Source organism: Eurypyga helias, unplaced genomic scaffold (genome assembly GCF_000690775.1).
Source record: "Eurypyga helias isolate BGI_N326 unplaced genomic scaffold, ASM69077v1 scaffold11865, whole genome shotgun sequence".
Classification (NCBI taxonomy): Eukaryota; Metazoa; Chordata; class Aves; order Eurypygiformes; family Eurypygidae; genus Eurypyga; species Eurypyga helias.
The window spans coordinates 1-14,112 of NW_010253399.1; the positions used below are offsets into that span (position 1 = coordinate 1).

Sequence of the window (14,112 nt, forward strand, 5' to 3'; positions counted from 1 at the left end):
CCGGAGTTAAACCACGACACTGGGAAACTCAGCAGAACTCCTGCTGGGAGCAGCCTGCTTTCGCCATCTTCTAGCACTGCCAGATCAATAAAGTGCATTGTTCCTGTAGCACGTGTCATTTCGGGACCGAGGGCATCCAGGGAAGCGGCAACATGGAAGGCAGCGCTGCGAGCCAGGCTGCTCTATGCAACTTTGGTTGACAGCTTAAGCCAGTTTGAGCGTAGATTTTTTTTCTCAGGAGAGACCACGATGGGGAGAACCAGGCGGAGCCTCCTCTCCATGGCTCTCTGCTTGGTGTCTCTGTTCCTCAGTCACCTTTGCCCTTGGATCCACCTTGACTGGATATTCAGTCCTGACGACCTGAAGCAGCCACCCATTGTCACAGAGAGCATGGCCATCTCCCTGCTACGTTCAGGGCCTTTTTACTGCCCTGTTCACTAGTTCAAGTCTCACATAAGGTGCCACTTCACAGACAGCTGTGCTGGAATTCCCCAGGATGAGGGACAGTAACACATAGCCAAGGTCGGGGACACAAGAGAAGTGATAGAGCTGGTGCCAGCTCATCTGCCAGCTGAACCTGGAGCTCAGCAGCCCACCAGTGTCATCTACCAAGGCCTTCACCCCAATGTGTGCAGAGACAGCTGGTGTTTGTGACTGAGTGGGCCAACAACAAGAAAAGTATTTGCATTTCCTAATGCTAAAAATACTCCAAAATTCACAGAATGGCTGCGGTTGGAAAGCACCTCTGGAGAGCAGTTTGTCCATCCCCCTGCTCAGCCAGGCCTGCCTAGAGCCAGTTGCCCAAGACCTTGCCCAGACAGCTTTTGAGTATCTCCAAGGATGGAGACTCCACGACATCTCTGGACAATCCGTGCTAGTGCTCAGTTACCCTCACAGCATGTGTTCCCTGATGTGCAAAGGAAACCTCCTGTGTTTCAGTTTGTACCCACTGCCTCGTGTCCTGTCCCTGCCTCTGCTCTCTTTTCACCCTCCCTACCAGTGTTGATATAAATTCCTAAGATTTCCCCTCAACCTTCTCTTCTCCAGTCTGAACATTCAGAGTTCTCTCACCCTTTCCTCATAGGAGAGAACCTCCATTCCCTTCATCATCTTAGCAGCCCTCCGCTGGATCCTCTCCAGTATTTCCAAGCCTCTCTTATACTGAGGAGCCCAGAACTGGACACAGTACTCACGTGTGGCCTCAGGTGAACAGAGGGGAAGAATGACCTTGATCAGCTTGCTGGAAACACTCCCCGTCATGCAGCCCAGGATACCATTAGCCCTCTTGGCTGCAGGGGCACAGAGCTGGCTCATGGTTAACCAGGACCCTCAAGGCCTTTTCTGCAGTGCTGCTTTCCAGGTGGGTTGCCCCCAGTATGTTCCGGTGCATGGGATTGTTCTTCCTTTCCACTGGCAGCACAACGCTCCGGTGTACCAGCTCCACTTCTCAGTTTTGTGTCAGCAGCAGGTTTGCCGAGTGCACACTCTACCCCATCATCCAGATCTTTAATGAAGATGTTGGACAGGCTTGGACCTAGTACTGACTACACCGCTAGTTACTGGTCTTCAGTCAGGTTTCACACACTGATCACCACACTCTTGGGGCCAGCCATTCAGCCACCTTTTAACCTGTCTGCTCATCCAGCCCATACATCAACAGCTTCGCTACAAGGACCTTAGGGCAGACCATATCAAAAATCTGACCAAAGTCATGGTAGACAATATGCACTGCTCTTCCCTTATCTACCAAACCAGTCAATTCATCAGTTATCAGACTGCTTAAGCAGGACTTCCCCTTCGTGAATCCATGCTGACATAACGCGATGTGCCAACAAGTGTTTGCTAAAAGCAGCCTCACCCTTGCCTGAATCCCCCCTAGTGCTAATCCCACCCTGCCTGTAAGGTCTCCTCATGAAATTCATTGACATCTGTTCAAGAGACTTACTGGAAGGGCTGAACTTGTCCATCTCTCCACCATCCCCAGAACACAGAGGGGTTTCACAAAAGCACTCCAAGCCATAGTGTGCATCAGGACTTGCAGAGAGCTGACTAGCTGGTCAGCCAAAAGCCAGAGCCACTACCGTCAGCACTTCCTCCCTTCACCAAAGCAGTATGTGCCAGGAGCTTTGCTCCAGGTCTGGATTTGACTTTCAGAACTGAGACAATGTTGACTAAGTCTGCTTCCACACCGGGACTACAGCCAGCAACATGCAGCACCGAACAGGAGACAAGAAACACCAGCATCCATTCGTTCTGTCTTTATTTACAGGGGAAAGGAGGCCAGTATTTCATCTTGAGAGATGTCTCGGCTGCTTAGGCCCTGAGAAGCCTCGCCAGTTCTGCAGGGCTCTGGTCCCTCTGCACCTAGGATTAGCCAGCGCCAGCCCTTGATTATGGCAAAGCTGACATACATCTGGGCATGTTTGCTGACAGGGAGGGGGATAAAGGGCTGACATGCTCCCATCACAGATAAAGGGGGGATCTGTTTGCTCCAGCAGCAGTTGGTGGGGAAGGTGCTTCCTTTCTTGTTCGTTTCGATAAAAATCAAAGCTTCCCTCAGCTCACATTGGGCTGGAGAGTGATGGAGCATTGTCTAAGGTCTTAAGCTTTTAACCTTATAGAGCAAAACCAATGTTCTGGAAAGACTTAAAATTAGAGGGAGGAAGGCCAAGGGTCCCTGGTCCAGGCTTTGTAGGATGTCTATGAAAGTTTGGTTTTGGTGAGGCAAATCAGTCCCACAGGCATGGGCTAAAGGATTTTTCCTGGCTACTATCCCACCACATCCTGGGAGCTTCCCTGGCTCTAACTGAGCCCCAGCCTAGCTGCCCTATCTTGCTCTCCAGGCATTCCCAGACCTGCAGTAGTGCCCTCCCAGCCTCTCCTGGGCCACAGCTGTTGCAGCACTACCAGGTTAGGGGAGAGCAGTTCTCACCCTGGGTAAGAGAGGGCACACCCTGGGCCTCACTGGGAATGGCATACTGCAGGGACAGTACCCTCCACCAGGACCCCTTGGAAGGGACATGGGCCAGGCAAGAGCACACTTGAAAAAAGGGGAACAAATGACTCCAGTTTCATGCTACCCAGCTGGAACCTCTGGAAGTGCCATATGGGGTTGCTACACAGCTCAGGGACTGCTACATACTGCTGCCCCTCCTTCAGCCAGGCTGTGCAGCAGCCCCTTTCATCTATTGCCCCTTTCTTTCAAAAGAGGCTGGTTCTCCCTTAACCACGTCTTAACAGATGCAAAATCCCCCATCCAAAAGCAAAACCATTCCAAATGAAGGATGACAGACACCTCTGGCCTCCCGCAAGCCAACCTCCAGGCTTAGGGTTGAGTGCAGGGCTTGGCTAGGAGTCCCACCAAGCTTCAGAGGAGCTGGAGGTATCCATGTGCCATCCCCACCCAAGCCAGGGCTGCTAAAGATGCAGGCTGCCAGGTTTATATGCTCACATACCCAGCATCACCTACCAGGTCCTTGTTGGAGGGTGTGACAGCAGACCCCCACCTGTGCTGGGAAGGGGTGTCAGACACAGAAAGGGATGCTGTTGAGGGACTGAGACCTGGAGGTGCAGAGACAGTCAGGGGAGGCATTAACCATCATTCTCCCAACTCCCAGTATCACTGTGCAGTGCCTGCCAGCCCAAACCTGGCTGCTCGGACCTGAACAGCAACGGCAGGAGGAGGCAACCCCAGCCCAGTCGCAAAATCCACACCACACACAGGCTGCCACCTCCACCACAGCCCGTCCCTTCCCCATGATGGAGACCACTGCGATACTAAAGCAGCTGTCAAATGCTCTTCTTTCCTTACCACCTCTGAGGTGAGGATCCTGACACCAGCATCTCCCGGGATCCTCTTCCCAGCCCCCTCCCAGCAACACTGAGCCTGGCAAATACCTTATGGCAAGTAATTTTACATTATTCTGCATTTACACAAAAATAGAGCAATTCTATATTTATAGAGATTTATAGCCGGTTCCGTGCTGGAGGAGTTATTGAGCAAGGCCAGGAGCTGTGGGCGGTCCAGGCTCCTGAGCAGCCGGCTGCTTCTCGTTCGGCATTTCCAACATACAAAATTAAAGGCATTCATCTCCGTCTGGTTTCTTAAATAGATAAGGGGGGAACGAACGTACAGTATGTACAGAGGGGCAGGCGCCCGAGCGCCCTTCGCCCCCAGCCTCACGCCTGCCGCCCGGGGTCAGTGAGGCCGGCTGCTGGACTCTGAGGGCTGCCGCTGGCGAGGAGGAGGGTAGCCATTCAGGTAGCCGTTGCTCTGGCGTTTGCTGAGTCCTCCATTAAGAATGTCCTGAATGTGCTGCACTATCAGGTTTATGGCCACTGTGAGCAAAAGGGAGGGAAAGATTGCATTAGGATCACGACAAATAAACTAGGTCCAAGCCAGAGATGATAATCCGGATGTCTCCCCTGCTCCTATCCCCTATCACATGGTGCCCTGTGTGGAGGAGCTGCCCTGCTGGGACTTCATCCCTCTGCTCCGGCTGAGCCCGCCACTCAAGCCAGTATGGACAGGCTGATTCCAGCCAGGTGGAGACCTGTCTGTCCCAGCTGCACGCCTGGCCTTGGAGAAGCACGTTTCCCTTTGTGTGGGCTGAACCAGGAGCTGGCCTGGACGCACTGCACACAGACATGCTCCCAGGCTTAATCAGAGGAGCACAAACCCCCAGGCACTAATGCTCCAGGCAGAAGCAAAGGGGAGAGGCCCATCTCAGTCTGCGTATGGTCATGGCACTCTCAGGTGACAGTGGCCCGAGTCACCTCTGCGGCAGGTCCTGCTACCTCCCACCTAACTCCACCACAACAGCAACAGCTCAAAGCCAGCTGCCAGGACGTAACAGCAGAGTCTGGGTCCACTCACCTTCATTATCCGCTCCTCTCGGAATGATCACGTCCGCGTACTTCTTGGTCTGGGAGGAGAGAGCACAGGGTGTTATGGGCAAAATGGAGAGTCCCCAGGCTGGTGTGTTGTCCCTGCTTCTTGGGGCAGGTCCTTCCCCTCCCCTTGCCAACCCCAAACCCACTGGGAGCTATGTCGTTGCTGTTAATACATTTTGGATGCTCGTCTTCTGCTCTGTGTTTCGAGGGCCATGCTTTGCGCCTTGACTCCATTTTCATGGGCTCGTACAGATTTCAGTAAGATGCACCCTAACAGAACCTGAAATTAAAAAGCCTCATGATGGCAAGACTCCAGCAGCTGACGCTTTTGGGAACAACCTCCCCACTGAATCCAGCCAGACCTGGTGCAAGAGTTGTCACGTCTGGGCTGCATGGACACGCAAGGCACAGCCGTTTGATCTGCTGGAGATGCAGGGAGAATTTTCTACCAGCATTAGTTGCAAAAAAGGTCTGATTCAGGACACCAGTCTTGACCTACTTTCACCTGCAGGTGCCAGTCTCTGTTTTCTCCTTTGTGTCAGCTTTTACAGCTGATCAGCTTCCCGACAGCCAAGCTCTACCATCAGTAAACAGGCCAGTCTGATGGGAGAAGGGTGTCATTTCACATCTCCAGGTGCTTCCAGCCATGTCAAAAAATCACCAGGACATGCTGGATCATTTCAGTGCTGAACCAACTGGGCCCAGAGCTGGTTGAGGAGTCGAGTAACAGCTGCCATGGGTGCCGAGCCTGCCTGACACCCGCACACCATTGCTCTGCAGCTGAGCCCACCACTGGCTGGGAAGTAGGACCAGCCCACTGCAAAGCTGGTGGGTAGGGACAAAGCAGGTGTTTTTCTACACTCCTTGTTTCACATTTCATCCTCCCTACGGTCTCTTCAACAGAAGAGACTGATGCAACATCTGCTGCTTTGCAGTGCTGCGGATTTACCTTGCTGGGGACTTGCAAGGAGGGGAGGCACCAAGATGGACCTGCCTCAGGAAAAACGTTTCTGGGATTACACTGGAATTGGCCCTTGGTCCCCAGAGCCACAACTGGGCATGAGAGAAAAGGGTGCTGTCCAGGATCCAGGAAAAGTACGGAAAGAATTGGCTCCCTCTTATGGGAAAGGGCAGATCTGGCCACATAGACAGGCACACAGGTTCCTGAGGCTGGAGGCACAGGTTCAATTCCTGCCTGTGAACCTGGCCAGCAGTTCCTAGCTTTCAGGACTCTGCTGGCTCAGTTCCTCCAGAATAAGACAAAATCCCTCATATAACTACCACACCAGCTTGAAAAGCCTTGATAACAAAGGTACAGGCTCCTCTCCACGACAGCCACAGAGGTGTGCAACAGCTAGTCCTGCAAACGTGCCATTTCACCTGCGAGTCCTGCAGGACTGCAGTCGTCTCCTGCATGCAAAGTCCTCATCTGCCAGGGAGCCTTGCCTCAGTCATCAGCTCCCAGAGCAGCTTCCGTTCTCCAAGCAGACCTTGCAACCCTGACCCCAAGTGATTTCTGTCTGCTTGACCTCTCGCTAGCCAGAAAATAAAACCTGCAAGGCCACATCCCGCAGCACAGACCAAAGAAGCTGCCCTGCTCTCCCAAGCATCCAGCCAGCAGCAGTACAGGGTGAAAAGGGCAGGCAGAACAGCCCAAAACAGGAGGCAAACACTGCAGACACTGCCTGAGGGCAGGGATCTCCCCTTCCTGGCTAGATGCTGTCAAGGACCTTCCCTCCCAGATTGGCATCTGCTGAGCTGCCTGGCGTTGCTGCGCCAGACCCTGTGCAGGGTGGGGGTTCCTCTTGCCATGTCAGCCTTCCCACAGGGAAGGGTCATCTCACCAGGAAGGCAGTGGCTGTACAAGTAGTCCCCATCTCTCCCTGACCTGGCCAGCACTGGCACCCCCATTTTTGACAGTGCCTGCAGGAAGGGAACAAGGAGAGGCAGGCTGACCTGAGCTCTGGGGCATAAAATGCTCCTGCCTGAGGAGCTGGGTAAGGTATTTTTGGCAGACTCCTGTGGGTGTCACTCCCCTTACTTACTGGCAAACAGAACTCCTCGAAGGCAGGTTTGACGAAGGTGATGTACTGAGATAAGATCTGCTCGAGGTCCCTGCCTCGCTCACTGATGTCTCGTAGCACTGCGGGGAAGACGTAAGGCACAGTCAGGAGCCGAAACATGAATCACTCCATCCCCCTTCCCTTCAGTGCAGCCTTTGGCCAGCCACATGGGTATTGTGCCCTCGGCCTCTGTTCCTGGAAGCTGCTGCCCGCATGTCCTCACACACCCCAGCCCAACTACAGGCTTTTAACCCCCTTCCAAACTTCCCCAGGAACCAAGGGCTGGCTGACCTGACCAAGGGCTTTTCTTGGCATCCCTCCCTACTCAGCTGTGCAAGCACGTTCCAGCTGTAACCAGTGCCACCCCAGTCCTAACTGTTCCCAGCCTCAGCCCTCGCATCCCTCCTGTCACTCTGCCCTGCCCTTGGCCTAAGGATGGGGCATTCTCCCAGTCACCCCAGTGCAGAGGCACCCAGAAACGCAGCGAGGTTCACACACACAAATTGTGGCGCAGTTTAACTCATGTCTGCAGAGGTGAGGAGTGTAAAACTCACCCATCCGCCCTGACCTGCCAGGTACCTTGTGCTGTCCCCAGCCGAGTGGGATGGGAAGGCGAAGCAGGCTCCCACAGAAACTAAGGAGGTGCTTAGACATCAGCTCAGGAGGAAGCCAGGAGAGCAAGCTGGCCTCCTGCTTCTTCTGCATTCCAGCTTTACATCCTGTTTGCACGAGGTATTTGGGTCATTGCCATGTCCGGTCTGAAGCCACAACAGTGTACACAAGTGCCCCAGTTCAGAAGGAATTAAAATCACGTGGAAGAGCCAAAACAGCTCTATGGATGAGCAGATGGCTCTTGGCTTTCCCCAAGGGGCCGGCTGGGCTTCTCCCCAGCCGTGCTAGCGCCTGGCACAGGGTTTGGAGAAAGCCTTTTCCACATGCCAAGCCACGGCACTGCCAGCGTGCTCGGCAGCCGTTGCCCGCGTGCTTGCAGGGCCAGGACAGTGCTGTTCTCCCAGTGCTGGTTTGGCACCATCCCCACGGCTCTGTTTGCCCTCAGCCCACAGCTCTGCAGCGTGCCCTTTCGCAGCCCCGTGCAGGGGAGGTGATGGGGAAAGAAAGGGCTGGCAGCAGGATGCATGCCAGCTCCCTGCCTGCTCCAGGAACAGCTCAGCTCAGCCTGCTTTAGCCAGCTCCTTGCCTTCTCTAGAGAGCGGGCGCAAGCCCCATGTCAAACAATACAGAAAAACAGGCAAGGAAAATAAAACAGAGACACTTTTGTTTCCCCGGTCCCACACCCTGCGTGTTGGCTGCTCCGGGGCGGGGATGGAGTGCAGCGAGGGTGTATTTACAGCACACCCAGCCTGGGATGGTGCGCACGAGGCTTGCGAGCTGCACAGGCCGAGTGCCCACGCTGCAGGGGCTGGTCTGGACAGGGCAAAACTCCCCTGCTCGCTCCCAGGGTGGACCACAGCAGGGCAATCGCCCCACACACAAACACAAGTCGAGCACCCGCTGTCCTGGACCCAGCCCCAAAGCAACGGGTCTCCACAGCCCAGGATAAGACCACACACCTTATCTAGAAGCATCACCCTCTACTCGCAGGGCAGGCAAACGCCCCAAGGATGGGCAGCCATCCACAGCCATCACTCAAACTGGGCCCAAAACATGCACATGACACCCCACTTGGTCTTTGTTTGACAGGCACCAAGAGGGACCTCAGCCAGAATCATTTTTTCACAGATCAGGCTGTTTGAGGCACCCGACTTGCCCCTTGTGCTCTGATAGCGGCGTTTTTCTTGGGAGAGGTGCCGGGACGGGGACAGCACCAGTTGCACGTACTGAACCCCAGCGCTATTGATTAACTGAGCTGTCAGCTACGCTTCCAAGAACCTCATCTGCCACTGCTGCCCAGCGGAAAAGCCCATTGCTGCAACTCTTCAGGACTTCTGAGACAGCAAGATGACTCAGGGCCATGTCACAACACAAGATCCCAACAAGCCGCCTCCAGCTACGTGCCAGGGACACGATTATACCTTCAGCACCTCACACAAGAGCTCTCCTTTCCCAGAAATACCAGGGAGACGTACAGTAAACAGATTTGCTGCTGCAGCGGTCCCACCAACTGGTGACAGCAGGCGAGGACACTGCCACGTGGCCAGTTCCCTACCAGGATGAGTTGCCCTAACTCGCAGCGCCACGACACCGACACCCAGGGCACTGCCAAAAATGTGTGCTACCCTGTGGCTGGCTGTGAACCCAAGAGCCAGCGCAGCACAGTCTGCTTAAGGGATAAGGCTCACATTGCGGGATCTTGCAAATACATATCCGTGACCTCCTAATCCGTCTCCCTGCAATGACTGCGCTGTCACCTCCCAGGATGAGTCATGCAAGAACAGTGGGCAGGGTCAAGAAGGATGCGTAAAAAGGAGATTTTAATCAGCACTGATGGCATCCCAACAGGGGCGGAGGCTGTCTATTTGTCTGGTCTGACAGCAGGAGGGCAGGCAAGACCAGTTCCCTCGCAGGGTACAACAGTCCCATGCACACAAGCAGTCCCAGGCTGACACAGACACATGCTCCTCTCGTCAGAGCACAGAGGTCCAGGTGGGATCCCTCCTCTAAGTCATCTTATGCATCTCCAGACACCCTGTGGAGTCCGTCGAAGCCAGGCAGGGGTAGGGACAGTCCAGACAGAACTGAATTCTGCCCCAAGAGTGCCCAAATGCTTTCTTAGTCATCCGGGTGCTGCACTAGTGACCCCACTCCCAAAGGCTGCTTTGAAATGATCTCAAGGCATGCAGACCCTGCAGAGCTGGAGCCCTTCCTGTGTCAGCTGCCAAGCCATGGGGAGTCCTGGAGAGAGATATTCCTCACGGAGAAGGTGGGAAGGTCTTCTCTGGGACAGGTTGCCCAGAGAAGCTGTGGATGCCCCATCCCTGGAAGTGTCCAAGGCCAGGCTGGACGAGGCTTGGAGCAACCTGGTCTAGCAGAAGGTGTCCCTGCCCATGGCATGGAACTGGATGATCTTTAAGGTCCCTTCCGACCCAAACCATTCTGCGATTCTGGTCTCTAGGGCTCTTTGCCCCCAAAGCCAACACCCCCAGTGCCGAGTACCACAGAGAGACCCCACTCTGCGCTGGCTGTGCTCCCACAGACTGAGATGTACAACAAGACTCGTTATCTGCACTGCGCCATCCCCGACAGACACCCCCGCACCCAAACGCCATCCGCGGATCACACCCACACCGCAGGCCCTGAGCGGATCCAGCAGGCACTGCCTTCCAACTGAACTGTCGGGATGCTTTGCCCGGTCCAGTGCACCCTTCCCTGCAGGTACCTGCTGACCGCAGCGACACCTCTGTCCCTGCTGCACAAGGCACAAGGGCCTCACCTCTGCGGGACAGCCGGGTGTCTGCGTCCGTGTCCACAAAGAGCTTCATGCGGAAGAGATCCCGCACCTCCTGGCTGTAGAAGGCCAGGATGCCTTCGAAGAGCACCACGTCGGCAGGGTACACGGTCACCGTCTCCTCTTTCCTAGGAGAGAGAAGGAGTTAAAATATGCTTGTGTGGGGAAACAGCGGTGCTCCTAAGCGCTGCTCCAACCCCGGGACATCACTGCTGCACCAGGGAGAGGGCAGACCAGCCCCACCACGGTGAAGGGAATCCAAGGCATACATACGTTTCCCAGAAGGACAAACAGCAGAGCAGGAGGCAGACCAGCCCTCCTCCCCCCACCTCGGCCAGCTGCTGCTTCCCAGTGTTATGTGCCAAGCCAGAAAGCCCATGCAGGGGGACTTGACCCATGGGAACCTGCACGGGCCAGCACCGCTCCCCTGGGAAGCGGGCAGCACTCCCCTGACAGCACAGCGCTTTTGTGGGAAATGGAGCAGGGCCACGCCATTCACAACCAACACAGGCATGCGAAAACAAGCCAGACACGCAAGAGAAGAGCTACAGCAGCAACAACTGTCGTCCTCCTCCTTTCCTGGCACTGCTGGGCTGTTTGAGCCTAGAATGCTTGTTAAAGCTGCAAACACAGAGTTTATGGGGAGAGGAAGTGTGGACTGGGGAAGAAAAAGGGGGATCATAACCCCCCTGCGCTGATGCCTGGATGTCACTGCATGGCTGTGCAGCTTTCCAGACCCTCAGACTGCGCCTGTATCTGCCCTGGATCCTCTATAACCAAGGGGTCTGGACTGACGCTTTCGGTTGGCACGTCAGGTGCCTAGGAGCGGGCGCAAGCGGAGGGGCAGGCGGTTTGGGCTGGCGGGGCTGCGTGCTGCGCCGCAGGGCGTTAGCAGAGGCACAGCGAGACAGGAGCAGCTGTTAGACCTGGAGTGGGAGACAAAGTCATAGACAGGAATCTGGACCGTCTTCCCTTCCGTGATCTCTTTGAGTGTTTTCACGATGAGCTCGTTGTCAAAGGCATCTGAGGAGAGAGGAAATGTTACCCGAGGCAGCTTTGCAACCTCTCCCACCCACCAGACGCCTTGCCAGAGCCACCAGCACCCCACACTGGGCACAGATCAATGCAGACTCAAGATCAAAGCCCAGCACATCCCCATGGGCATAGCCAAGCCCAGCTTTTGGGGACCTTGAATACTTTACATCACCCTGGGATCTGGCCCGCAGAGATCAATACTGCCCTTGTATGGTGGCGCTGACAGCCCAGGCTCGGGAAGGCTCTCCTCCAGGGCTCCAGCCCTCAGAGAGACTGGAGCAGTGTTCCAGCCTCAAGTGGCTGGACAGACAGGGCTCTGTTTGCTCAGTTCTCACTGCCTCTGGTCATTGTCCTCATGGGGACGAAGGGACAGTGGCTCTGGAATTTCCACACCAAGCCTGGAGATGGCTTAAAGAGCCCCTGTTGTAGGGCCACGGCACAGCCCTCTCGGTGGAGGGGTCTGCACAGTAGCTGCACAAGACGGTTCTCTCCCTGAAGGGGAGACACAGAGCTGCTGGCTTCAGGGGGCCGTTGCCAGGCCAGACCTCCCTGGTTCCCAGCTGCACCAGAGAGGTTTTCAAATCAGCAGATGCTTTTTGAGTGTCTTAAGGAATTTCAGGGTTCATAACCTGCCCTTTCTCATCCTAAACCACCCCAGGGGCAGTTTCTTCCCCAACAGAGACAGTGGATGTACTGCAGGGGACACAGGTGGTCACCCAGCCAGCCTGCCAGGGACGCACCCAGCTCCACAAGAGCTTAACTAAGCCACCCACACTCCTGCCCCATGCAGAGACAGAGTCCCAGCATCCATGCAAAACTCTTTGCTGGTGGAGCAAGGGGTCCCACTCCCAGCCCTTGCCCTCACCCCTCCGGCATGGTAAAGCCCCAGCACTGTTCTCCATTCACCTGGGTGGTCAAAATTGAACTGGCCTTTGAGTGCTTTGGATTTCTGCTCCGAGGTGAGCACCCGGTAGAAGCTGTCTTGGCTCACGATCACCACCTGTTTCTGGCGATAGTCCACCTCGTTCTGGCCCAGCAGCTGGACGATCTTGGAGCATACGGAGGACTGGGAAAGGAACAGCAAAGGAGGCAAGTCAGCAGCAAGCGGTGTCTGAGCCACGTAGGGAGGATGTCCACAAGTAACAGCCATTCCTGGGTGCATGGGGCACTGCTTGTGGACCTCCAGCTGAGAATTCCTGGTCCTTTCAAAGGCACAGCCCAAAGCCACCAAGGGAAAAGACCTCCAGAGGCATCACCGTGGGGCCCTTCAGCGTGAAAGCAGCACCAAGCTTGCTCTCTGCCTCCCTCTCCTCCATCCCTATGGCCTGTCCACAGCTCCTATTCTGGGCACAAATGGCAGCAGGAAACCAGTCAGCTACTGCCTGGATTTAGCTGCACCCCCATGCTCCCCCATGCCAAGCCAGTCCAGCAGTTCCCAGGGAGCCGAGCTGCATCTGGCACAGAGCCTGAGCCTCCTCCCTGGGAGGCAGCCTCAGCACCTTGGTTCCCCCAAACCCAGCCCAAAACCCCCACCACAGCATAGGCAGGGAGGGAGAGAGTCCTCAGAGAGGGAGAGCCAGGTTGTTTTCACACCTTAAACAAAGTCCAGGATGAAAAGACACGGGGAAGAGAGCCCTGTGAGTTTATCAGGGATCTTTGCCACAGCTGCCAGGGCTAGGAGGAACAGCCACGATCATATCCTGGTGCCTCTTGGCACAGCGAGGCTAAGGGCACTGCTGAGCCAACGGCTAACGAGCCACGTGGCTCTGACTGCCGGTCCAAGATCCCCACGAGCACTGCTGGCACAGGGACTGGCACCTCACGCTGTAGGGAGCGGGCTGGGCACCGGCAGCAACTCCTGGCACCCCACAGACACCGGCTGCGTGGCTGAGGGTCACGCCGGACCCTGCCATCATGACACGAATTGGAGTCCAGCTTGGTGGACAAATCCCAAAGCCTGCTTGAGTCCCTTCTCCTTAGTCATACAAGCCCTTGGCTGCTGTGCAACACAACGGCGTTAACTGCATCACTACCTGGCAGCCAGCACACTTGCCCCGGCCAGCGAGAGCCAAGGTCAGGCCGGCAGGGGAGTGCGCTGCTGCCTGCGGGAGCCCTGCTCTGCAGCATCCACTTGTGGGGGAGAAGGAGGTGCTCCGGGGGCCAAACGGAGCTGCTTCACCTCCTGGGAATCATGCTTGTGGTCACAGAGGCCAGGATCTGCAGCAAATACTCTCTGCTGAGTGCTCCGCCTTGCAAAGAGAGGTTTTGCTTGTCCCAGCCTGCCTTCCCAGCCTTCCCTTGGCTCTTTCCATGCTCCCACTGGCTCCACCATCTGCTCCATACCTGGCTGGCAACCTCCAGATGCAGAGCTGAAGACAGCAGTGGTGAGAGGGAACAGGGAGGGGAATGCGTGCCTGGCAGAGGAGGTCAGCCCGGCAGGCAGAGGGCAAGGCTGTTTGCCTGTGAAGCTGGAAGATTTGACGGCATTCCCGTCCCTAGAGGCCGTCTCTTCCCCTCCAGGCCGGGCTGACCTGACTTGGCTGTGACCGCCGCGCTGTGAGTCAGCCCCGGCGCAGCTGGAGAGGCTCCGCACACAGCGCTGCTGCGGAGAGAACCGGCTCTGGCTGCCCGACAGCAGTCCCGGGACACAAGTTTGGGTTTTGGGTCACGGATGGGGTTCTCCCCCAGCATCCCAACTTCTTCTCCAACCTCTCA

The 14,112-nt window shown here is 55.9% G+C and overlaps 1 protein-coding gene across 1 annotated transcript; it reads right to left on the reverse strand.

Moving 5' to 3' along the window:
- Nucleotides 1-3,918: 3,918 nt before the first annotated feature.
- On the reverse strand, nt 3,919-12,549 carry LOC104504558 (uridine-cytidine kinase 2-like; the record flags this gene model as incomplete). The annotated part of the gene is given in 7 exon segments (XM_010152661.1): nt 3,919-4,338; nt 4,877-4,925; nt 6,939-7,036; nt 10,348-10,490; nt 11,289-11,385; nt 12,304-12,499; nt 12,501-12,549. Coding segments are annotated over 7 exon segments (772 nt in total), but the record flags the coding sequence as incomplete, so codon positions are not given.
- Nucleotides 12,550-14,112: the final 1,563 nt, after the last annotated feature.